The sequence below is a fragment of the Myxine glutinosa genome, chromosome 11, assembly GCF_964187855.1.
Source record: "Myxine glutinosa chromosome 11, kmMyxGlut1.1, whole genome shotgun sequence".
NCBI classification, from domain to species: Eukaryota; Metazoa; Chordata; class Myxini; order Myxiniformes; family Myxinidae; genus Myxine; species Myxine glutinosa.
The window spans coordinates 74964667-74989371 of NC_136271.1; the positions used below are offsets into that span (position 1 = coordinate 74964667).

Here is a 24705-nt window from a genome sequence, read left to right on the forward strand (position 1 = left end):
TATTTCCAGCCGTGAGCGTCGTTCATATTTCCCGCCGTTAGCGTCGTTCATATTCCCCGCGCATCTTCGCGCAGCATCACCCACGCATGCTCACGCATGCACAACCCGGAAGTCGCTTTGTTCCTTCAATTCGTCGGTTGTACGTACTAGTTCTGGCAGCATCTCTCGTGTGTTCGTCGCTAGTTTACCTCGTGTTTTCACCTTGATTTGTGCTTTTTTTCTTTGAAGATGACCCTTACCCATTCACCATGGCATCTAAGAAGAGCAGTGAAGGCAATAAGAATAAGAGGAAGGCGGTGAGAGCGACAATTGAGGTGAGAGAAACAACTTATCGCTAAGCATGAGGGCGGTATGCGTGTGATGGATCTCGCTGCTATTTAGGGCATTTACTCATCTTTAGGGCATTTACTCATCTTATTTTACCTTGAATCATGTGTATTTGCAGTTAACAGTGTCTTGATAATGGGTTTTTGGGGTCCAGGAACGGATTAATTCACTTTCCATTATTTCTTATGAGGAAAATAGTTTCTAATTCCGAACTTTTCCCAATACGAACTGCCGCTGGAACGAATTAAATTCGGATTTAGAGGTTCCACTGTATATATATATATATATATATATATATATATATATATATATATATATATATATATATATATATATATATATCTATATATATAAAGTAGAGTTGGCCTCTGTGTCTGTATCCTGATCTATCTATGATCTCTAAGATCTCGAGAACCCGTGGACGGATTTGCGAGCGGAAAGTACTGTTCGACTCGGGATGGTCCCAGGAATGTCACGGAGACATAAACATTTAAAAAATTTCGGGTTTTAAAATTAGCGTATTATTAGCACTAGCAGAAGAGAGAGGGATTCGAAGGGAGGGAGCGCAGCGCTTCTAGCGCTTCTGACTACAGCACACCTTAAAATTAAAAAAACTTCGGGTTTTAAAATTAGTGTGTTACGCGTAATTAGCGCTAGCAGAAGAGGGAGGGAATCTAAGGGAGGGAGCGCAGTGCTCCCTCCAGCGCTTCTGTTAGCGTAATTAGCGTATTTCGGAACGTTAATTTTTCAACTTCATTATTCGGAATCAGTACGTCCCAGAGAACCTTCGTAACGTTAATTTTTCAACTTCATCCGATTGACATGGGACCAACGGCATGTGACAAAGAGTGAAACATACAGGCTACATTTATTTGACGACAATGAGTTCCGACTTCCGACCTCGGTGGGATGACAGGCTGAGTCAACCCCCCTGGTGTGAAGGGGGAGAAGGAGGGGAGGGGGAAGAGAAGGGGAGGGGAACGAGGGGGAAGGGGATGGGAGGGGGGGAGGGGGGAGGGGGACAGGGGGAGGGGGGAGGGGGAAGGGGGAGGGGAGGGGGGGGAGGGGAAAGGGGGGAGGGGGAGGGGAGGGGCCCTTCTTCCCCTGGGCACCCCCGCACCCTTCCCTCCCCCCTCCCCCCCTTCCCCCTCCCCCCCCCATTCCCCTCCCCTCCTCTTCCCCCTCCCCTCCTCCTCCCCCGCTTCCCCCTCCCCCCTCCCCCCCGTTCCCCTCCCCTCCTCTTCCCCCTCCCCTCCTCCTCCCACTCCCGTGCAAAGCCGGGTACCTCTGCTAGTATATATATATATATATATATATATATATATATATATATATATATATATATATATATATATATATATATATATATATATATATATATATATATATATAAATATATATATAAATATATATATATATATATATATATATATAAATATATATATATATATATATATATATATATATATATATATATATATATATATATATATATATATATATATATACACACACACACACACACAGACACAGACACAGACTTGGCATTTAATATGGAATATATATTTTTTCTTGACTTGGGTTTACTTTCTTAACTCAGTATATCAATCTGGTGAGTTTCTTTTACACTTTGGTGATTTATTTGTTAAAAGAACCATGTCACTGATTGTCTGTCGCAGCAAGAAGTCAACAACAGTATTATATCACAGGTGGCGTGGCAAAATGTACGGACAGGTGCATTTGATGATTGGCTTCACAGTCGGGTATACAAGGGTTGTTGCGTTCTGTATTAGTGGAAAACAACTGCTGCACATCTTCAAAAGTTATTGCCGCTTCCTCTGGAGATGGTCCGTCAACTCGACAATGCTGTTTGTCATGGAGTGGTGGCTTTACGAAATTACGGCATGAAACAGCGTGCTATTGCTCAGCAGTATGGCATCACTCAAGGTCAGGTGTCAAAGATCCTGAAACGAAATGCTCAGAGGGGTGTCCCTACTCCAATAGGAGGTCCCCGCAGGACGCCAGGACGTCCCCGCAGAACCACAAGGAGGGATGATCACCAGCTGCACCGGTTAGTCCGCAATGGCCGTACCAAGTCAGCTAATCGGCTCAGGGCTGAGTGGCAGCAACTGACAAATGTGCCTGTATCCAGAAGGATAGTCAACCAACGACTGGTTCAAGCAGGCTATCGTGCCAGGCGTCCCCTGAGAAAGCCACGCCTGACCAGACAACACCGCCAGAGCCGATTGCAGTGGGCCAGAGAGCACCGTCAATGGCAGCCAGGACACTGGAATCACGTGATCTTCAGTGACAAGTCTAGATTTCTGGTCTATCGTCAAGATGGCCGCGTCCGAGTGTGCAGCCAAGTGCATGAAGCCTACAACAAAGATTGTATAGTGCCAAGAGTCCAAGCTGGAAGTGGTGGGGTGACCGTTTGGGCTGCTTTTCATGCAGGGGGCAAAACTGACCTGGTTGTTCCGAATGGAAACCTGAACCAGTTCAAGTACAGGGCCATTCTGGAAGAAACATTGCTTCCATTTGCTCGTGCAGCCTTTCGAGGAAACTTTGTCTTCCAAGATGACAATGCATGGCCTCATCATGCTCGCATGATCCAGCACTTTCTTGCTGACCGTGGTGTCGAGCATATGGAGTGGCCTGCCATGTCCCCGGATATGAATCCGATAGAGAACTTGTGGGCAGAATTAACGCGTCAAATCGACCACTTGGACCAGCAGCCGACCTCTGTGCGTGAATTGCAGCAGGCTACTGTCACTGCATGGCAAGCGATTCCTGTCCAAACCTTGGCAAATCTCGTGAACAGCATGCCTCACGTATACGTGCTCTCCTGAATGCTCGTGGGGGTTACACGAAGTACTGAACTGTAATTTTACTGTCCGTAATCCCAGTCGTAATTTAACTTTTGTTTTTGTTGAAATTTTTTTGGGCTAATGTGCAAAATAAAGAGATACTTCTGGAAAACGTACACAAGTTTAACACAGTACTGTCCATGAATTGAGTTCGATATCAGTTTACATCACTTTCAAGGATCAATTTATTTGTTTCGAAATGTCAAATGTGGTTTTTGTTTCTTTTAAAGGTCACATTAACAAAATCTAGAATAATTTCAACATAATACCAATGAACTTTTGGTTCTAAGACATCTCGAAAAGATGATCAGAGATCAAGCCATTGGAGAAGAGGAAAGATTGCATATCCAAAGCAATGATGGATTCCATGACTTTGCTGATAATTGGGAGAAGGCTGATTGGTCTGTAGTCGCTAGGATCTGTTTTTGCACCTTTTTTGTGTAAAGCGGTGATGTTGGCTAATTTCCAAGCAGATGGCAGTTGACCTTGAGCAAAAGAGAGGGTGAAGAGAACAGAGAGAGGGAGTGAAAGAGCGGAAGAACAGGATTTTAGGACCCGTGGGCTGATGCCGTCAGGTCCAGTTGCAGAATCAGAGTCGAGGATTGACAGAAACTTTTCCACCTTGTCAGGAGGAAAGGACACAGAGTCCAGGAGCAGCTGGGTACGACTGGGTACGGTGGGTACAGAGAGGGATGGGTTTGGGACACAAGATTTAGAGGCAAACACAGAGTTGAGGCATTCAGCTTTTTCACGTGCGGTCAGCCGTGTAGCCGTTTGAGGTAAGGGAGGGGATGGAGGGGGAACAAACACCAGAAACAGATTTGACCAGACGCCACCAGGATTTGGAAGAGGGAGACACATAAGAGAGTTCGGTCTTGAGAACGGAGAGATATTGTTTCCTGGCTCTCCTGAGGGTGGACACACACTTGTTTCGGGCTTTGTGAAAGGAAATGAGATTTCCTTCCGTTGGATTTGCTTTCCAAGAGACGAAAGCAAGTTGTTTCTGGGCAATAGCCTCACCACAAGATTCCGTGTACCATGGACGGGAGGAAGGGTATGACAACTGAAGACGAGATGGGATAAATCTGTGCATGAGAGAGAGCAATTTACTTTGGAAGAATTCCCAGGATGAGTTGATGTCAGAGGCGGTAGAGATGGGAGACCAGTCCAGATGATTGATGGCTGCTTGAAGACCGTGCCAGTTGGCCTGAGTAAAATGCCAGACTCGTCGACGCTGAGGAGGCTCTCTGAGAATGGTCAGAGAGATGTCCACTTTAACAAGCACATGATCAGAAGAGCCGATTGGAGCAGAAGAAGAGCAGCAGACATTTTCAGCGAAGTTAGTCATAACCAAGTCCGGAAGAGAAGATGCTCCGTTGACTGAAATCCGGGTCGGGAAATTGACAGATTGTGTCAGTCCCAGTGAGTCACAGAAGTCCTTTGCTGAAGGACATCTTCCACTTGTTTGTCACTTTACTGTTTCATTTAAAGTTAACCCTTTTACATTTTGATAATACTAATGGCCATTTCACTTAAACAATGATAATAATAATACATCGAACCAGAAGTGTCTCAAGTGGGTGAAAACCACAACAGCGGAAGTGACGAATCCGTAACACTTCCCCCCCTCAGGAAAGAAAGTTTGAACACAGCGAAAACTTTCTTTGCAGGCAAACTCTCTAAACAAACGAAAGTACACTCACAACCCAAATCATCAATTCCCGTGAGCAACAATACTCAATATTCCCCGTTGAACTCTTGCAAAGCCAAACTCCATCTCATCAACCTCTGATTTGTATTTTTAGATTCGGTTGAATAAAGGTTAAGGGGTTGATCAAAAATCCAAAATCAAGCAAATCGATAGCACTTTTTCCAGGAGGCCGAGCTGAGAACCAGGTTTCATGGTGGTTGGGTGGTGAGGCCTGGAAGTATTCACTACCTGGACGCCTTTAGGAACGTGTCGTTCACGGTTAGTCCGTGTAGGAATCTTGGCTCGGCTGCTCCGCAGCATTCAGTGCTTCCACTCTTCCTAACTTTCATAATAATCACGGTTGGACCGCTTGTCGCTGTAGTCTCGTGAATAGCGGTCTCCTTCTCGGCCACTACCCTGATAATCATTCCTTCGGGAGCTGCCGTAACTCTGGGAGCCACCATCGTAATATCGATTGCGGCCACCACCAAAACTACCTCCACGTTGTCCTCCTCTGTAGCCCCCTCGACACCTATGAAATGCCTTCTCTACTGTTATGGTCCGACCCTCCAACTCCTTGCTATTCAGATCCTTTTCTGCATCTCTGGCGTCCTTTGTGTTTTCAAACGTGACAAAGCCAAACCCTCTTGACTGTTGTGTCTCCCTGTCTTTTATCAGCAGCACTTCCAAAAGCGGGCCATATTTGCCGAAGACAGAGGCCAGAACATCTTTCCTTGTTTTGAAGTTCAGTCCACCTACAAAGAGCTTGCCAACATTGCCTCCATCCCTGACTTGTGTGGAGTTACTTTCCATACTTGGCCCAGTAACAAACATCGGGTTACCAGAAACTTGACCACCGGCCAAATCATTCCCGATAACAAAAGATACTCCCTCTACAGGAAGAGTGGCTTGTAAACCTACTTGTAAACCTACGGTGACAAATCAGACTCTAAATGGATGACATGAAGTGGAGCTTTAACACAGCCACCAACCCCCTGGAAACGAACACCAACACCAGTTGCCGTCTTCTCTGACACTGACAAAATGCCTTCAAGCATCAAAGATTGATGTGCTCCTGTGTCCCTCAATACCCTAACCGTTTTCTGGTTAGTCGAGTCTCCATCCAGTGACACAAACCCCTCTGAAATAAATGGTTGGTAACCCTGTTGAGGGCGATTTCTCACATTTGCAATTGCATTCGGAGTTGTACTAGTCTGACTCCGCTCCTGATTTTCCCTTTCTAGAGCATAACATTGGGACATCACATGTCCAGGTTTCTTGCAAAAAGCGCAAGTAGGCCCGGAGGAGAACCTCGTGGTCTGCATCGAGCCCCACGGAAGATAGGTCTGTCTTGGAACTGTAGTCTTCTGATTTCCAAAAGTCGTGGTATCAGAGTTGTCCTCATAGTCATCTCGAGGCCGCCCCCATGAATTTCCGTTCTCCGCACCGGATGTACCATAACTCCCCTGGCGAACTCTAGGCGAGACGTTAGGTTTGTGGAACCCCATCCTGTGTGTTAAGGCATAGTCATCTGCCATGGTTGCTGCCTCATACAACTTTGGTACTTTCCTTTCCTCCAGATGTACTTTAATGTCCTCGTGGACACACTGTTGGAATTCCTCCACCAGGATCAATTGTCACAATAGTTCGAAGTCTTTCCCAACCCCTTTTGAATCACACCACCGATCAAACATGGTTTCTTTCATTCTGGCAAACTCAACATGGGTCTCACTTTCCCTCTTCCTGGCATTCCGGAATTTTTGCCGGTAAGCTTCAGGCACCAATTCATAGGCTTTGAGAATGGTTTTCTTCACTATCTCATAATCTGCACATTGGTCAATCGGTAGAGCCGAAAATACATCTTGAGCTTTACCCACCAGAACACTTTCCACTAACATGGTCCAGGACTCCTTAGGCCATTTTAGCATTCGAGCCACTTTCTCAAAGTGTAAAAAAAATTGGCATCTTCCTTTTCATTGAAGAGTGGAACCAGCCTCACATGTCTACCAACATCCCAGGTGTTCTGACTAGTTGTCGAACTAGCCAGCATGGATGGTACCTCTCCCCGTTCTCTCATTATCTCCAGCTCTTTGCATTTAATTTCCTTCTGAAGCTCCATGTCACGTTCCCTTAACTCCCTTTCTGCTTTTATATCCTCTGCTTCGAGTTCCCTTGCAGCTCTCCTTTCCTCGGCTCTTTCCTTTTCTCTTCTCTCTTCGAGTTCTCGTTCCTGTTCTGCTCTTTTTTCCTCGAGTTCTCTTTCCTGTTTTATTCTTCTTTCCTCGAGTTCTCTTTCCTGTGCTGCTCTTCTTTCCTCGAGTTCTCTTTCCTGTGCTTTTACCCATTCCTGGCTCTGCAATTGCATCTCCATTTTCCGGAGCTCCACATTTTCTTGTTCCTCGGGTAACCAATCCAAGGCTACCTCTTTCCATGTTCCTTGTCCCACCAGAGATTCTATCACCAATGTCTGCATCTCTGCTTTCTTCATATTAGCTCGGACCTCCAAGCTAAAATGTCTGGCCAATATCAAGAGTTCCGATTTTTTTAACGCTTGGAACTGTGCCTCACTAGGGGATGCCGCAAACTTTCCTGCGTCAAACACCATGGTGACTATCCGTTAACACCTGTTAACGTTCACACAAAAATGTTGCAATTTTTTTTTTTGAAAAATTTGGGAATGTTGGAAAAAATTCAAAATTTGGGAATTCTGGGAATGTTAGCAAATTCTTTCCCGGAAGAAATTTAGGGAATTTCATCCACAGTACGAGATTTAGGGAATTTAATCAGCAAAGCCGAGCCCCCAATTTCTCCACAGTACGAGCCCCCAATTTCAATGTGGGTCAATCCCGAACGGATGTTATAAGGGAATTTTATCCCGGACGAGCCCCCAATTTCTGTTACGTGTTCCTCCCCGACCCCCTGGTCACGATGTACCTCCGAGCCCCGAGAGGAGCCACGGCAGAAAAATATGTTATTATGTGTCCGAAATCAATAGTGAAACCACACCAATGATTTATCAACAAACAAATATAGTATTAAAAATCACACAAGAATAACGGTACAACAAACAGCAATCCAAAGTACACTCAATATATCTTATGATGGTACCATCAACTAGCAAAGGATAACTCACGGTGTTCCCAGTGAGTGGAAAAACCTTCCCCAATGTCTCTATATTCCTGTCCTCAAGACGAAGTCGACTCCCGCGAGGATGGCAAGGGCAGTCGCACCGCCGAAGCAGATCTCCGGCGTAGGCGGTCGAAGCGACGCAGAAAGTCGCGTGGTCCAAAACCAAGCAATCTCGCGGCGGAATGGGAAATCCCAAAGTTCCTGCAGGTATGAACGTTCCCTGGTTCAGTCGGCGAACCGCCACTTAATCTCCAGACTCAGCGTTGCGCAAACACATCCCCGACAGACGACAGGATGGTGAAGAAAAGCTACCGCGTAGCTAAGACCTTCTGCGATGAACAAAGCGCGAGGGTCAAAATGGCCGACGGCTCTTACTTGAGTCGACACGACCCGGCGAGGATTCTTCAGAATCGCAACGCCCAAACCTGACCACACAGGTTTATCAATCCCCCAGCGATAACACCTATCGCAGGGACTCCTTTCAAGGGACCTCAAAGTTCACTCGCGACTTTCGTTCGACAACGCTCGCTACGGAGCTTGAAACAACTAGCTTCTTGTCCAACCTCTCTCGCCACGCCCTCGCCTTCCTCTTCTTCTCCGTCTTCCGGTCCCCGATCCGGTTTCCTGTTTCATTTAAAGTTAACCCTTTTACATTTTGATAATACTAATGGCCATTTCACTTAAACAATGATAATAATAATACATAGAACCAGAAGTGTCTCAAGTGGGTGAAAACCACAACAGCGGAAGTGACGAATCCGTAACAATATATATATATATATATCCATCCACCCTTCCCCACACATTCGCACAACAGTTACGTATGCTTAGTTATTGCAACATGATGTTCGACATTTTGGTTAATTATGTGTTCTTTTGGATTATATCATTAGTTTCTGCCGTTTCTATTTTTATTAACACGTTACAGGATCACAATAAATGGCAGTATAATTTTGTAATTTAGCAATGACAAATCGTCACAAAGATCATGACAGCACAGCCACCTGGTCGTTGAAGGAATGTGGACCGAAGAGTTTTCACTCTTGAGAAAGGTTAACAGAAGCAAGGTCTGGTGATGCTAACCTAAAAGTTTGATAATATTCCCAACATTACTCATAATACTAACCAGTTGGCCCCATTACTATAATATTTAAAGGATTGATGGGGTGAAGGATGTCACAGCAAATCGTTAACCACTCCCATCCCGATAGAAATGCATTCAATTTCAACATTATTGAATACTCAAGGCACAGCAACGGGATGACACTTCACCAACAGTGCAATGATACCATGTGACTGCATTGCATGAAGACCCAACAGGGGTCCAGTGTGGGCTCCAGCATTATGGGTTCCAAAATTTTAGTGAATTACACAACAGATATCAGCAATACCTTTTTGTGACTGAAGCCAGCCAGCAAGGTTGACAAGTTACCTCAAAGAACTTTTGGATGACATAGTTTCCAAAGACGTCAGTCATCAACTGGTATGCCGCTTGCACTATCTCGGTGAAAACGAGTTGCCGCTCTGCTGGAGGCGCCCGCTCCAGCTTCTGCTGGATAAAGCTGTGTAACAAGGAACACGCCACCAGGCAAATGCCACGTGTAACCAAACAGTATACAACGCCATTTCATTATCTGGGATTGAGAGCAAAGCAACTGCCAAATAAAGTGAAATCACATCGAACATTGAACTGTTGGCAATAAAGTGAACTCAGCAAGTGGAACATCAAAATAGAAACGCCACCACCAAAAGCTTGCATGGTTTTCACCACGAAGGGAGCTTTTAAAAATGACGTAACTTTTTTTGCTCAAAACTGACACCACCTCCACCTACAACAGTAACACTCCGGTACGCTTCAACAGACACCCCCTTTGATAATACGTAACGCTTTAAGACAACCCACCCCTCATCCCCCTAGATGTGGTGGCAGGCTGAGCAGGTGACCCATAATTTTATACAAGATCATCTCGTTTTTTTCCCAAATGTCTCGCATCCAGTTTCATACCTTCCTGGGATGCTATTTATCCTGTTATTTTCAGTACTATGAACAATATTTGACCTGGAACGACACGAGAACTACAGTGCCCTCCAACATAAGTATTGGAATGGTGAAGTCAAATTTGTTATTATTGCTATATAGTCAATAAATTTGGATTTGTGATGAAAAGATGAATATGAAGCAACAGTACAGAAGGTCAGCTTTTATTCCTTGTGTTACGGATTCGTCACTTCCGTCATTGTGGTTTTCATTCACTGTAAGCATTTTTGGTTCCATGTACTATTATTGTTATCGTTTAAGTGAAATGGAGATAACTGTTTTCAAAAGGTAAAAAATTCGTGTTTTCAAAGAAACCGGAAACCGGATCGGGAGAAACCGGAAGAAGAGGAGGAAGAAAAAAAAGGCGGCGCAAGTGAGGTCGGGAAGAAAAGCCGAGCTGCTTTGAGGTCTCGGGGAGACGCTGGCGAACGGGGGTCACAAGCGAACTTTGGGTTTCCTGGGAAAGGGATTCCTGTGACAGAGTGGTTATCGCTGTGACAGATAAACCTGCGTGTCGGGTTTTGCGGTTGATTCCGAAGAGAATCGTTGGAGTGCCGTTACGCCACGAGAATGGGCCGTCGGCCATTTTTACCTCGCGCAGGATTTGCGCTTCGCTCCAGCCTTTTCAACTCGCTCCAGCCATTTCACCGCACCCAGCCGTTAGCCTGGTTTGCGAGTGCAACGTGGATTTTGATTGGGAATTTGTGGTTCTCCGTTTGGGAGACGCTGAACGTTCATACCCGAAGGTGTGATTTCCCAGTCGCCTTTTGGGTGCACCTTTGCGCCTCTTTGGCAGCGTTGACTGTCAGCCGACTTGGATTCTGGTCTCGATTCGACATTTTTCTTGCGATCACCAGAGCGTGGATCGACTTTGGCTTGGTGCCGGGACAGTGACTTTGGGAATGTTCTTTTCGCTCACTTGGAGCACAGTGAGTTATTGAATATGAAACTGATGGTACCATCATAGGAATTATATGGTATTTTTGTGGTGCAATTGAAACATATTGTACTTGTGCTGTTATACTTGTGTGACCTTAATACAATACTTGTTTTTGGTAACAATTGGTTGGTGTGGTTTCACCATTGGTCATTGACACACATTATAACACATCTTTCTGCCGTGACTCCTTTCGGGGCTCGGAGGTACACAGTGACTGGGGTTTGGGGAGGAGCACATAACAGAAACTGGGGGCTCGTCCGGGACTGAATTCCCTAACATTCCCAAAATTCCCAAATTTGGAATTTTCTAACATTCCCAAATTTTTCTAAAAATTTGAAAATTTTTGTGTGAAGGTTAACAGGTGCAAGCTAATAGTCAACATGGTGTTTGACGCAGAAAAGTTTGCGACGTTCCCTAATGAGGCACAGTTCCAGGCGTTAAAAAGATCGGAAATCATGATATTGGCCAAATATTTTAACTTGGAGGTCCGAGTTAGTATGAAGAAAGCAGAGATTCAGACATTGGTGGTAGAATCTCTGGTGGGACAAGGAACATGGGAAGAGGGAGCCTTGGATTTGTTACCAGAGGAAAAAGGAAATGTGGAGCTCCGGAAAATGGAGATGCAACTGCAGAGCCAGGAAAGGTTAAAAGAGTTGGAATGGAAAGCCGAGGAAAGAGCAGAGGAAAGGAGAGCCGAAAAGGAAAGAGCAGAACGGGAACGAGAACTCGAGGAGAGAAGAGCAGCGGAAAGAGCAGAAGAAAGGAAAGCAGAAAAGGAAAGAGCAGAACAGGGACGAGAACTCGAGGAGAGAAGAGCAGAGGAAAGGAGAGCTGAACAGGAAAGAAGAGCAGAGGAAAGAGCGGAGGGAAAGGTGAGCCGAAAGGGAGTTGAAGGAACGGGACATGGATTATCAGAGGGAACTTAAACTCAAGGAGCTGGAATTACTGAGAGAACGGAGAGAAGTAGTATCCATGTCGGCTAGTTCGACAACGAGTCAGAACTCTTGGGATGTTGGTAGGCATGTGAGGCTGGTTCCACCCTTCAATGAAAAGGAGGTAGCCAAGTTTTTTTTACACTTTGAGAAGGTGGCTCAAATGTTAAAATGGCCTGTGGGATCCTGGACTATGTTAGTGCAAAGTGTTCTGATGGGTAAAGCTCAAGATGTCTATTCGGCTTTACCGATTGACCAATGTGCAGATTATGAGATAGTGAAGAAAGCCATTCTCAAAGCCTATGAATTGGTCCCTGAAGCTTAACGACAAAAATTCAGGAATGCCAGGAAGAGGGAGAGAGTGAGACCCATGTGGAGTTTTTGCCAGAATGAAGGAAACTATGTTTGATAGGTGGTGTGACTCGAAGGAGATTGGGAAAGACTTCAACCTTTTACGACAATTGATCTTGGTGGAGAAATTCAAACAGTGTGTCCACGTGGACATTAAAGTACATTTGGATGAAAAAAAGGTACCGGAGTTGTATGAGGCAGCAACAGTGGCAGATGACTATGCCTTGACACACAGGATGGGGTTCCACAAACCTAACTTCCCACCTAGAGTTAGACAGGGGAGTTATGGTAAATCAGGATCGGAGAACAAATTTTCATGGAGGCGGCCGAGAGAGGACTATGGGGACAAATCTGACACCGCGACTTTTAGGGATCAGAAGACTGCAGTTCCAAGGCATACCTATCTTCCGGGGGACCCGAGGCAGACCACGAGTTTTTCCTCCGGGCCTACTTGCGCCTTTTGCAAGAAACCTGGGCATTTGATGTCCCAATTTTATGCCCTGAAAAGGAAAAATCAGGAGCGGAGTCAGACTAGTGCAACTCCGAATGCGTTGGCCAATGCAAGAAATCGTCCTTGGAGGACAGTGCCTTGTGAAGGTTCCCGTGCCAAAGTTACGGCATCACAGAACGACCTAGTCCAAGAGGGTTACAAACCTTTTATTTCCGAGGGGTTTGTGTCACTGGATGGGGACTTAACTAACCAGAGACCTGTTAGGGTTTTGAGGGACACAGGAGCACATCAATCTTTGATGCTTGAGGGCATTTTGCCATTGTCGGAGAAGACGGCAACAGGGGTTAGTGTTCTTTTACAGGGGGTTGGTGGCTATGTTAAAGCTCCTCTTCATGTCATCCATTTAACGTCTGATTTGGTGTCAGGACCGGTCACTGTGGGGTTACAAGCCACTCCTTCTGTAGAGGGAATCTCTTTTATTATCGGGAATGATTTGGCCGGGGGTCGAGTTTCTGGTAATCCGATGTTGGTTGAAAAGCCCAGTATGGAAAATAACACAGCACAGTTAGAGCAGGAGATTCCTGGTATCTTTCCATCCTGTGCAGTGACTTGTGCTATGGGTAAGAAGTGCTCTGAAGAGAAGGAGAAGGAAGGCGATGTGGATTTGGGTTCCATAGAGAAATTGCAGGAAAAGTCTGGAAGAGATAATAGGAAAGGGAGTGACATCAAGAACCTAAGGAAAAGGTGGTATCTGGACCAATAGTGGAAATGGAGTGTCCGTCGGAGACATCTGGGAACGAGGCTGAACAAACGGTGCTGGTCCGAAAGAGACTTGTTGAAGAACAACACAGAGATTCGGAGCTCCGGAGTTTGATTGATAAAGCCATTACAGAGGAAGAGGCTATGAAGATACCTGTTGGTTACTTCATGAAAGGGGAAATACTCATGAGGAAATGGAGACCACCGGAGGTGCCAGCAAATGATGAGTGGAAAGTTCATTACCAAATTGTGGTGCCACCGCCGTACCGGAAGGAGATATTGAGTTTGGTGCATGAGACACCTTTGGCCGGGCACCTTGGAGTGAACAAGACATGTGACAGAATATTGGTACATTTTTTCTGGCCAGGATTGCGACGTGATGTGGCGGAGTTCTGTAAATCTTGCCATTCTTGCCAGCTTGTGGGAAAACCGAATCAGAAAGTCCCATCCGCAATTTTAAAACCAATTCCAGCTTTTGAAGAGCCGTTCAGCTGAGTCATTATTGACTGTGTCGGCCCTTTCCCTAAAACTAAGGCTGGACATCAGTATTTGTTGACCATCATGTGCGCTTCGACGAGGTTCCCAGAAGCAGTGCCTCTTAGAAAAATTACTGCGCAGTTATTGCGAAGGCCTTGATTAAATTTTTCACTTTGTTTGGCCTACCTAAGGTCATCCAGTCTGATCAGGGTTCCAATTTCATGTCAACGCTTTTTCAGCATGTGGTCCACCTGTTGGGAGTGCAGCAAGTAAGATCAAGTACTTACCATCCCGAGAGCCAAGGGGCCTTGGAAAGGTTTCACCAGGCATTGAAGAATATGATCAGAATGTATTGTTTTGAATGTGACAAAGATTGGGATGAGGGAATACCCTTATTGTTGTTTGCTACGAGGGAATCTGTTCAGGAGTCATTGGGGTTCAGTCCTTTTGAACTTGTGTTTGGACACGCAGTGCGAAGACCATTGAAATTGGTGAAAGAACAGTGGCTACAGGAGGAGTCGCAGTCGACAGTGGTAGAGTGTGTCAACGGTTAGGCACAGATTGGCAAAGGCTTGTGAAGTTGCGAGAGAAAACTTGAAAGTGACACAGGATAAAATGAAAGTGAGGCATGCCAAGAAATCTTAGATAAGAAATTTCAGTCCTGAGGACCGAGTGTTAGTGTTGCTTCCTGTTCCAGGTCAGCCACTACAGACCACTATTTTGGTCCCTATGCAATCGAAAGTAGGGTTAATGAAACAGATTACGTGGTGACAACTCCCGACCGACGGAAAAAGCGGCAGCTGTGTCATGTCAACCGACTGAAGAAATATTATGAGAGGAAGCCTGTGAAAAAAATGGATCCTGTCTCGCCTGTCGTGCCTGTAGTCGGGGTGCAAGAGAATCCAGAGGTTGAGGCCGGTGTGAAGTTTGATAACATTGATGACCAGGCTTGTCCCAGATTGACGAACACGGAGGTGTTGAGTAATTTAGATGAGAAATTAGGTCATTTGACGAGGGAACAACAAGGACAACTATCCAGCCTATTTTTTGAGTTTGCACATTTGTTCACAGATGTACCTGGTCGTACTGACTTGGTATATCATGATATTGAGGTGGAAAGCCACTCCTGTGAAGCAACACCCCTATCGGATGAACCCTGTGAAGATGGAGTATCTTCGGAAGGAGGTTCAGTATATGTTGGAGAATGACATCATCGAACCAAGCAGCAGTGAATGGAGCTCACCATGTGTGTTGGTTCCAAAATCCGATGGCAGGTTTCGCTGTTGTACGGATTTAAAACGGGTTAATGCAGTGACCAAGACCGACTCATATCCCATCCTGAGGATTGATGACTGCATTGATAGAATAGGCCCAGCTAAATTTGTAACTAAATTTGACTTGCTGAAAGGATATTGGAAGATTGCTCTTACTGATAGAGCCAAGGAAATCTCGGCTTTAGTCACACCAAATGGGTTGCATCAGTACAAGGTTCTTCCCTTTGGATTGAAAAACGGTCCTGCTACATTTCAACGGCTGATTAATAAGCTTATTGCAGACCTTGAGAGGGTGGAGGCTTATCTGGATGATATCATCATCCACACCATGACCATGGAAGATCATCTTAAACAAATTCATGCATTTTTCAAGAAACTGACCGAGGCAGGGTTGACCATCAACTTATCTAAGAGTGAGTTTGTAAAAGCACAGGTGGTGTTCCTAGGCCATGTAATAGGTCAGGGTCAAGTGCAACCGGTGACAGCCAAGATAGAAGCCATTGATCGCTTCCAAGTTCCAAAAGGGAGGAAGGAGCTTATGAGATTCTTGGGTATGGCTGGTTGGTACCGGCGGTTCTGCAGGACTTTTTCTGATATGGTGGCCCCTTTAACGAATTTGCTGAGGAAAGAGACCAAGTTTGTTTGGGATGTCAGGCTGCCTTTGCCCACGTCAAAGTGATATGCTCCTAATGAGCTCCTAATGAGCTCCTAATCTCATAAGCTCCTAATGAGCTCTCCTGTCCTAGCAGCCCCGTATTTTCAAGAACCATTCAAGTTGGCCATTGATGCAAGTGATGTGGGGGCTGGGGCAGTTCTATTACAGGAAGATGGTGATGGCGTGGATCACACGGTGTGCTACTATTCGAAAAAGTTTAACAAACATCAGGTAAATTATGCCACTGTGGAAAAAGAGACCCTTGCTCTCCTGCTAGTGCTTCAGCAATATGAGGTGTATCTGGGAACTACTACCTTTTCTATAAAAGTCTTCACTGATCACAACTCCTTAACCTTCATTCAAAAAATGAAAAATAAAAATCAGAGGTTGATGAGATGGAGTTTGGCTTTGCAGGAGTTCAACTTGGAAATTTAGCATGTAAAGGGCAGGGACAATGTCGTTGCTGATGCTTTATCCAGAGTAAACCAACTTTGAAAATTCCTGTTATGTAGGTTGTTTGGAAGTTTTGTTGCTTTCTTCTGGGGAATATTAATTATTGTTGCTCACGCGAGTTAATCATTTGGGTGTGAGTTTTACTTTTGTTTGTTAAAAAGGGTTTTTGCATGAAAAGAAAGTTTTCACTATGTTCCAACTTTCTTTCTTGAGGGTGGGGAGTGTTACGGATTTGTCACTTCCGTCGTTGTGGTTTTCATCCACTGTAAGCATTTTTGGTTCCATGTACTATTATTGTTATCGTTTAAGTGAAATGGAGATAACTGTTTTCAAAAGGTAAAAAATTAGTGGTTTCAAAGAAACCGGAAACCGGATCGGGGGAAACCGGAAGAAGAAGAGGAGGAAGAAAAAAGCCGAGCTGCTTTGAGGTCTCGGGGAGACGCTGGCGAACGGGGGTCACGAGCGAACTTTGGGTTTCCTGGGGAAGGGATTCCTGTGACAGAGTGGTTATCGCTGTGACAGATAAACCTGCGTATCGGGTTTTGCGGTTGATTCCGAAGAGAATCGTTGGAGAGCAGGTACGCCTCCAGTACGGGCCCGCCTGCCATTTCGCCTCGCTCCCACCATTTCGCATCGCTCCAGCCTTTTCACCTCGCTCCAGCCATTTCACCGCACCCAGCCGTTAGCCTGTTTTGCGAGTGTAACGTGGATTTCGATTGGGAATTTGTGGTACTCCGTTTTGGAGTGGCTGAACGTTCATACCCGAAGGTGTGATTTCCCAGTCGCCTTTTAGGTGCACCTTTGCACCTCTTTGGCAGCGTTGACTGTGAGCCGACTTGGATTCTGGTCTCGATGACATTTTTCTTGCGATCACCGGAGCGTGGATCGACTTTGGCTTGGTGCTGGGACAGTGACTTTGGGAATGCTCTTTTCGCTCACTTGGAGCACAGTGAGTTATTGAATAAGAAACTGATGGTACCATCATAGGAATTATATGGTATTTTTGTGGTGCGATTGAAACATATTGTACTTGTGCTGTTATACTTGTGTGACCTTAATACAATACTTGTTTTTGGTAACAATTGGTTGGTGTGGTTTCACCATTGGTCATTGACACACATTATAACACACCTTTCTGCCGTGACTCCTTTCGGGGCTCGGAGGTACCGGGGTTTGGGGAGGGTTTGGGGAGGAGCATGGGGTTTGGGGAGGAGCATGGAACACTTGGTATATCTATGTATATATTGTTGCGGTTTTGTGTTTTTAAAATAAAGGTTAATTTCCCCTCCTAGTTTAGTTACACTACAACATGTAGCCTCGTTAAAGCTCACTTATTTCTTAGTAAATGTAAGCATAGACCTTTCCTGTGTTTAGTTTTGCGTTGAGTAGAATAATGAGAATTAGGTCCCCTTACAATGCCTCCATGCTTTTGGTTTTGGCGCGAAATACCACGAGGCAGGCCTGAACAAGTCGACCAAGGGCGAAGGAAGGCGGAGGAGGAGCCAACGGTAAGCGCGAGCCGCCAATCAGGGCTCGAGGGGAGTGACTTAACACTGCGGCAAAAGGCGGGGTTTGGAACATTCGATGCGGGCTAGGGCGGGGGCAATATAACCCTGTGCCCGTATCCCCCACCTCAGTTATGAGGCAGACGAGTTATGAGTCTGGGTCCTCAGTTGGAGTTCAGTTATGAGAGTGGCGCAGCCCATGAGTTACGAGTTGAGTTCTCAGTTGAGCTGGAGTCAGATCCCCGAGGAGTGCAGACGAGTTGCGCTGTGTCAGTTACGGGAGTGAAAGCACTCAGTTGTATTAATCGTGCTGTGAAAGACAGTCGTGCCGGGCCACAGACGCGCATATATTACCTCCTGCCTGCCTTTGCCGAGATACGTGCTGTGACCGCCAGAGGACCACGCCGGGTGAGCTGTTCCTGGAGCGACCAAGGCCGGCGTGTTCGGCGCGTGAACATTCTTCCTTCATCTCCCTGTGTGTGTAAGTGGGCCCATTGTCTGGGTAAATAAGTTAAGACTGATTAAGACTGCCCTGCGTCTCTTCTTCTTCTACCATTGTACAGTGTAAATAATAATTAAATCTGTTCTTCCTCTGATTCGACCGTTTCGTCCCTTCCATCATTGACTTAGCATGGTACGAATTAGATCGCTCTGATCGGGTTCAATAGCCAGGTAACAGCACGGGCCACGTGGTACGTCATCCGCTCGGGTGTACTCAATTACGTGTGGCTCGTGTGAGACTCGATCCCCGCTTCTGCTGCGGCGTGGGTACTTAAGGTACGTGCGAAAATTGTCCCGAGACCCTTTCCCACGTCTGCCCGGAAGTGGCGAGTCAGTCTTGCGGTTCGAAGACCCAAGGAGAAAAAGGGGCTTAATCTCCCCTTTGTAAGGGAACGGGCTTCGCAAAACCACAACAATTTGGTGTCCGGGAGTGGGATTGGACCTGTAGTGGGATTCACGCACTCGAAATTACGAGCGAACAAAATTTAGTTTTAAAAAGCCAAATTGTATTCGTACCATGGCTGGCCAAGGCAGTCAAATGCCGGTGGGGGTAGAAGAAGAGGTAGAATTGATGACCCAAGACCAGGAGAGACAGTTGGTAGTGGAGGAAGCCGAAGAGGGGGCGGCAGCTGGAAACGGAAAAGGCGGCGCATCGCACGTGGCGGCGCATCGCACGTGGCGGCGCATCGCACGTGGCGGCGAGAGCCGAGCCCGCGGTGCCAGCGGGTTTGGACCTGTACTTACTCATAAATCAACTACGAGCATCTATAGAAATGCAGAGGGACAAAGCAAGGTGTAACAAGGGCGAATTGAAAGAAACAATGAATGCCCAAAGTGACAAATACACCCGGGAATTGAAAGAAATGTGGGAAAAATCGACCCGGGAATTGGAAAAAATGAGGGGGGCGTCGAAGAAAGAAATAAAAGAAATGGGGGAGGACATTAGGCGCGGGTTGAGCGAGGAGGTCGCAGTGGTGCGCGACGGGGTGAAGCAGTGTGAGGAACGCGTGGGGAGCGAGCTAGGGCAAAGCACAGCCAAGTTGACCGGGGCTATGGAAATCGCGACGCGGGGTGTAGAAGAGCCGGCGATCGCCGAATTAGACAAGGAAATTTCATGGGTGCCGATGATTGTCGTGATAGGAAAATAAACAATTGGGGCTGAAGAGACTGGAGAAATAGGAAATAAATCACGAGAGAAAGAAATGGAATGCGCGCAAAGTCTGTATTTGCACCGTGATGCCGGGCTTGCTAACTCAATGGAAAGTTTGCAGGTGCAGCCGGAGAAGGAGGTCCCCGAGGTGAGTGGAAAAATGGCGCGAATGTGTTTGGCGCGAACGGGTTTTTGGCGGGCTTGGGACAGAGTCGAGACCCGGGCGTTCGCGGAAGGTCCATTGTGCGGTGTACAAGGGCGACTGGCATGAAGTACGAGAGAGAGTGTGCGTCGAAGCGTGAGCGAGAAAAGTGTGCGCCGGAGTGTGCCGGAGAAGAGTGTGTTACGGAGTGTGTAACGGGAGAGTGTGTTACAGAGTGTGTGCAGGAGTGCACACCAGAGCGTGTTGCAGAATGTGTGCAGGAGTGCACATGCGAGCATGTTACAGAGTGTGAGGGAGAATGCACACCGGACTGTGTGCGGGAAGAGTGTGTAACGGAGTTTGTGGAAGGTACGAGTGCGCCTGGGTGGTGTGCAACTGAGTGTCTAAGAGAAGGGTGTGCACAGGAGTGCAGTAACGGAGTGTATGGGAGGCGCCTGGGTGTGCGAGTGCAGAGTGGGTCGCGAGTGGTGAGGACACGGCTCAAGCATCGACACCGACCGGGGTAGCGTTTAGCGGGACGGGTAGCAGACGTGAGCCCCCGGTGAGTTGTGTGCAACAGGAACCGGCGGGGATCGGTGCCGCGTCTATTTCACAAGGACCAAAGTGCACGATTCGTGCCGGCCCCCGCACTGTATGGTTGGTGCCGTGCCGGGAAAGGCAATCGGCAAGGTTCAAGGGGAGGGAGGAGATTTCGACCGCGCAACTTGGCGGGTGCGGTGCTCCGATCGTGGCCGGTTGGGTCACCGTGCGTGGGACCGCGAGGCCCCGCGCCGGGATGGAGCCCTGCACCTCGGCCCATCCATACCTCCTCCCTTGGATCAAAAATGCCGGACGGACCGAGCATACAGGCGACCAACCACCCGCATGGATCGCTCGGCCCTCCGAGGCCGAGCCGTGACGACAATGTACATCCACTTGGTGAGGCTTGAGTGTAGCGGACTGATGAGAGTAATGTACCCCACGTGGGGGAATGGTAGTGCTACCATTCCTCACACAGGGCCCATGAGCATTAGTTTAGGGGGATGGCAGTGATAGGCACATGGAGGTGCCAGCAATGGTTACCTCCATGGGGCATCGAAGCTAGCCGAGGGAGGGCTAGTATCATGATAGGGATCTAGAAGACCTTAGGGACAAGATTTAAGTAGTGATACCTGTACTGTAGTGGGGACGTAGGGAGATTAGATGGTTGATAATGACAAGGGTGTGCATAGTGTAAAGGGACGACAGGGAAGCACGAGTTTTAGGGGGAGTAGTCAAATAGATGATGCTGTGTGTGAGAAATTGTGTGGAAGATAGAAGTAAGTGTTTGAGGTGTGCGAGGAAAGTAGTGTGTGAGCACAAAAGGTGTGCGAGAAAAGGGGCGTGTGAGCACAAAAGGTGTGCGAGATAAATGGTGTGCGAATAAGTAGTGTGGAATGCTTGGTGTGGAATAAAAAGGTGTGGAATGCATGGTGTGAAGGATTGAATGGGGGGAGGTGGAACCCATTCGCGGAAGCCCGGGGGGGGGGGGGTAGTGTAAAGTCAGGTAGAGGGTATAGGCAAAATTTGTATGGATATTGACACCTGTGGTGTGGGTAGTAGCAAGAAGTACTTTGGAGGGTGCATGAGTATGTGGAATGGCTGGGCGTGTGCCTTAATTGGTGTGTATGGTTATTGGGGCACTCCGCCACTGGTAGTTTGTCGGCCAGGTGAGGCCGCAGGTAGGCTCTGGGAGCCGGTTAGTCGTAGTGTTGAGTGGGGCCCGAGGATCCCAGGAGCGGACCCGGGTTGCCCGATGCCAAGGTGGGCACAGAGGGGGTAAGCGCCAGGGAGGGCCTTCCCCAGTTAGGGTAGTTGTGAGTTGTTGAGTGGGGCCCGAGGATCCCAGGAGAGGACCCGGGTTGCCCAATGCCAAGTCGGGCATCAGGGGGTAAAGTGCCAGGAGTGGCCTTCCCCAGTTAGGTAGTCGCAAGAGCAGGTAAGCTCGGGTGGCGACTTCAGTGGCGGAGGTGCGCAGGAAGTTGGACCTGCTAGTGGAGCCACACGACCCGGCCCCAAAATTGTGCGAGGGCACAGTGAGAAAATTTGTGGGAGTGAGACCCAAATTTTGGAGGGCAACAGGTGGGCAATGGGAATTCGGGTTCTTCCTACCACATAGTTTAAAGAGGCCGATTGGCAGGGTACGACCCCGGGTAGTTTAAATGAGTAACGCATTAGAATAGTTAGGATGTGAGAAATCCCTTCGCACCATCCACAGCCAGTCACCGAGGAGGACGAGCTCCACACTAGGGCTCTGTCGGCCGTTTGAGTTGTTAGACGTATCATGACGTAATGGGACATTGCGTTTGTTCCATCCCTTCCTTCCAGGGAGGGATTGGGAGACTAATTTGGAATAGAGGGGGATATGGGAGAAAAGACGTAGTGACGGATTGTAAATACAAGGAGGGCCAGGGTAGTATAGCCGACGGTGGGGGGTACGGACGGTTAGGGACAAGCCTGCTCTGCTCGCTCTTCCGCGTCCCTCGCACTGCATACCTTGTTTTCTATGTGCCATTGCGTCTTTTCCGCTTTGCTTGTTGTGCCTCGTCTCTCCCCCCATCCCAGGACCATTTTGCAGGTGGAGCTGTGCAGCACAATCGACCTGTGCAGCATCCTGCTACACCTTGCTACATGTGCAGCCGAACTGCACAACACTTTGCTGCCATATCCTTTTGCTGCAACCTTGTTGCACCTGTGCAGCACATTGCTGCCACAAACCCTTTGCTGCGCCTTATCACACTTATGGACCACAAGCCTTGTGGCCTTGCACCTCTGCTGTGCAGCATTTTGCTGCAATATCATCTTGCACCTTCGGACCACTTGTTGAGTGGCATTAATGCCAAGCAGTCGGACCACACGAGGTTGGCCCTGCTGGAAAAAAATAAAAGCATTTTTTGGTGCATTTTTTTATTATGGTGTGCTAGGTATGAGAAGATGTGTAAGGTTAGATAGCCCTGCAGATTAAAAATGGCCTGTATGCCGGTCCGGGGGCTAGCCGGTTTGATAGATGCACACAGAAGAAGCAAGAAGCAAGATGCAAGAAGCAAGCAGCAAGTGTCATGATTGATTAGTGTGTTTTTGCTGTGCTTTCTCTCCCCTCCAATCTTCTCTTCCAAAAAAGACAGCTCCTGTGTCATAGAATTGTAAATAATATTAAGCTTTTGTGCTTGTAAATATAAGAATGCTGCCCACCGGCTATGTGTTTAGTTTGAAAAATTCCGGAAATACTCGGTTAGTTGTGGGTGTGAATTTGATATGTAACTACTCAACGCAATAGGAGGGACATATCTAGCGTTTTAAAACTGTCACACACACAGGTCAGAGTAAATGTTAAGGGGAACCACAACTATATGTCACATGTAAAAGTAAAAGTTAATTTTGCATGTCATTCTCTAACCCGTCGTTCCATTGGTGGTTCCGACTCGGGGACGAGTCTGACGAGGGAGGGGTGTAGTGTTGCGGTTTTGTGTTTTTATAATAAAGGTTAATTTCCCCTCCTAGTTTAGTTACACTACAACATGTAGCCTCGTTAAAGCTCAGTTATTTCTTAGTAAATGTAAACATAGACCTTTCCTGTGTTTAGTTTTGCGTTGAGTAGAATAATGAGAATTAGGTCCCCTTACGATGCCTCCATGCTTTTGGGTTTGGCGCGAAATACCACGAGGCAGGCCTGAACAAGTCGACCAAGGGCGAAGGAAGGCGGAGGAGGAGCCAACGGTAAGCACGAGCCACCAATCAGGGCTCGAGGGGAGTGACTTACCACTGTGGCAAAAGGCAGGGTTTGGAACATTCGATGCGGGCTAGGGTGGGGGCAATACAACCCTGTGCCCGGAGCCCCCACCTCAGTTATGAGGCAGACGAGTTGGGTCGGGGTCCTCAGTTGGAGTTCAGTTATGAGAGTGGAGCAGCCCATGAGTTACGAGTTGAGTTCTCAGTTGAGCTGGAGTCAGATCCCCGAGGAGTGCAGACAAGTTGCGCTGTGTCAGTTACGGGAGTGAAAGCGCTCAGTTGTATTAATCGCGCTGTGAAAGACAGCCGTGCCGGGCCACAGACACGCATATATTACCTCCTCCTTGCCTTTGCCGAGATACGCGCCGCGAGGATTTTCCTGCCTGCCTGCCTTCGCGGGGATACGTGCTGTGACCACCAGAGGACCACGCCGGGTGAGCTGTTCCTGGAGCGACCAAGGCCGGCGCGTTCGGCGCGTGAACATTCTTCCTTCATCTCCCTGTGTGTGTACGTGGGCCCATTGTCTGGGTAAATAAGTTAAGACTGATTAAGACTGCCCTGCGTCTCTTCTTCTTCTACCATTGTACAGTGTAAAAAATAATTAAATCTGTTCTTCCTCTGATTCGACCGTTTCGTCCCTTCCATCATTGACTTAGCATGGTACGAATTAGATCGCTCTGATCGGGTTCAATAGCCAGGTAACAGCACGGGTCACGTGGTACGCCATCCGCTCGGGTGTACTCAATTACGTGTGGCTCGTGCGAGACTCGATCCCCGCTTCCGCTGCGGCGTGGGTACTTAAGGTACATGCGAAAATTGTCCTGAGACCCTTTCCCACGTCTGCCCGGAAGTGGCGACTCAGTCTCTCGGTTCGAAGACCCAAGGAGAAAAAGGGGCTTAATCTCCCCTTTGTAAGGGAACGGGCTTCGCAAAACCGCAACAATATGTTTTACCATTGTAGAACAATAGCACGTTTTATGTTCAGTCCCCAATTTTAGGTAAGCACAAGTATTTTAACAAATGGCTGCCAGGTGTTTCTTGTTGCTCAGGTGTTGTGTTGCATTGATTGTTCACACAAAAAAGAGGTGTGAATGTCTTGTCTTGGTTTGAGCCTTCCTTGGCTTATGCCTTGGGAGCCTGCCTTGAGTATGTGTCACTTGCTCAAGAGACGAAAGTCAGAAACCCCCAAACCAAACAACAACTGTAAATGGCTGCAGTAAAGGCTTGGCAAAGCATCACAAAGGAAGTTACCAGTTACCAGTTACCAGTTACCAGTTACCAAAAACATCCATCCTA

General features: G+C 47.3%; 1 protein-coding gene across 9 annotated transcripts in view; it reads right to left on the reverse strand.

The window, feature by feature from the left end:
• LOC137436785 (pumilio homolog 1) overlaps positions 1-24705 on the reverse strand; it is a 177324-nt gene that overhangs the window by 37201 nt on the left and 115418 nt on the right. For all 9 annotated transcript variants that reach the window (XM_068130880.2, XM_068130877.2, XM_068130881.2 and 6 more), the window contains one exon: positions 9446-9575. In XM_068130880.2, the coding sequence (XP_067986981.2) occupies positions 9446-9575 (130 nt within the window). The remainder of the gene's footprint in view (positions 1-9445; positions 9576-24705) is intronic.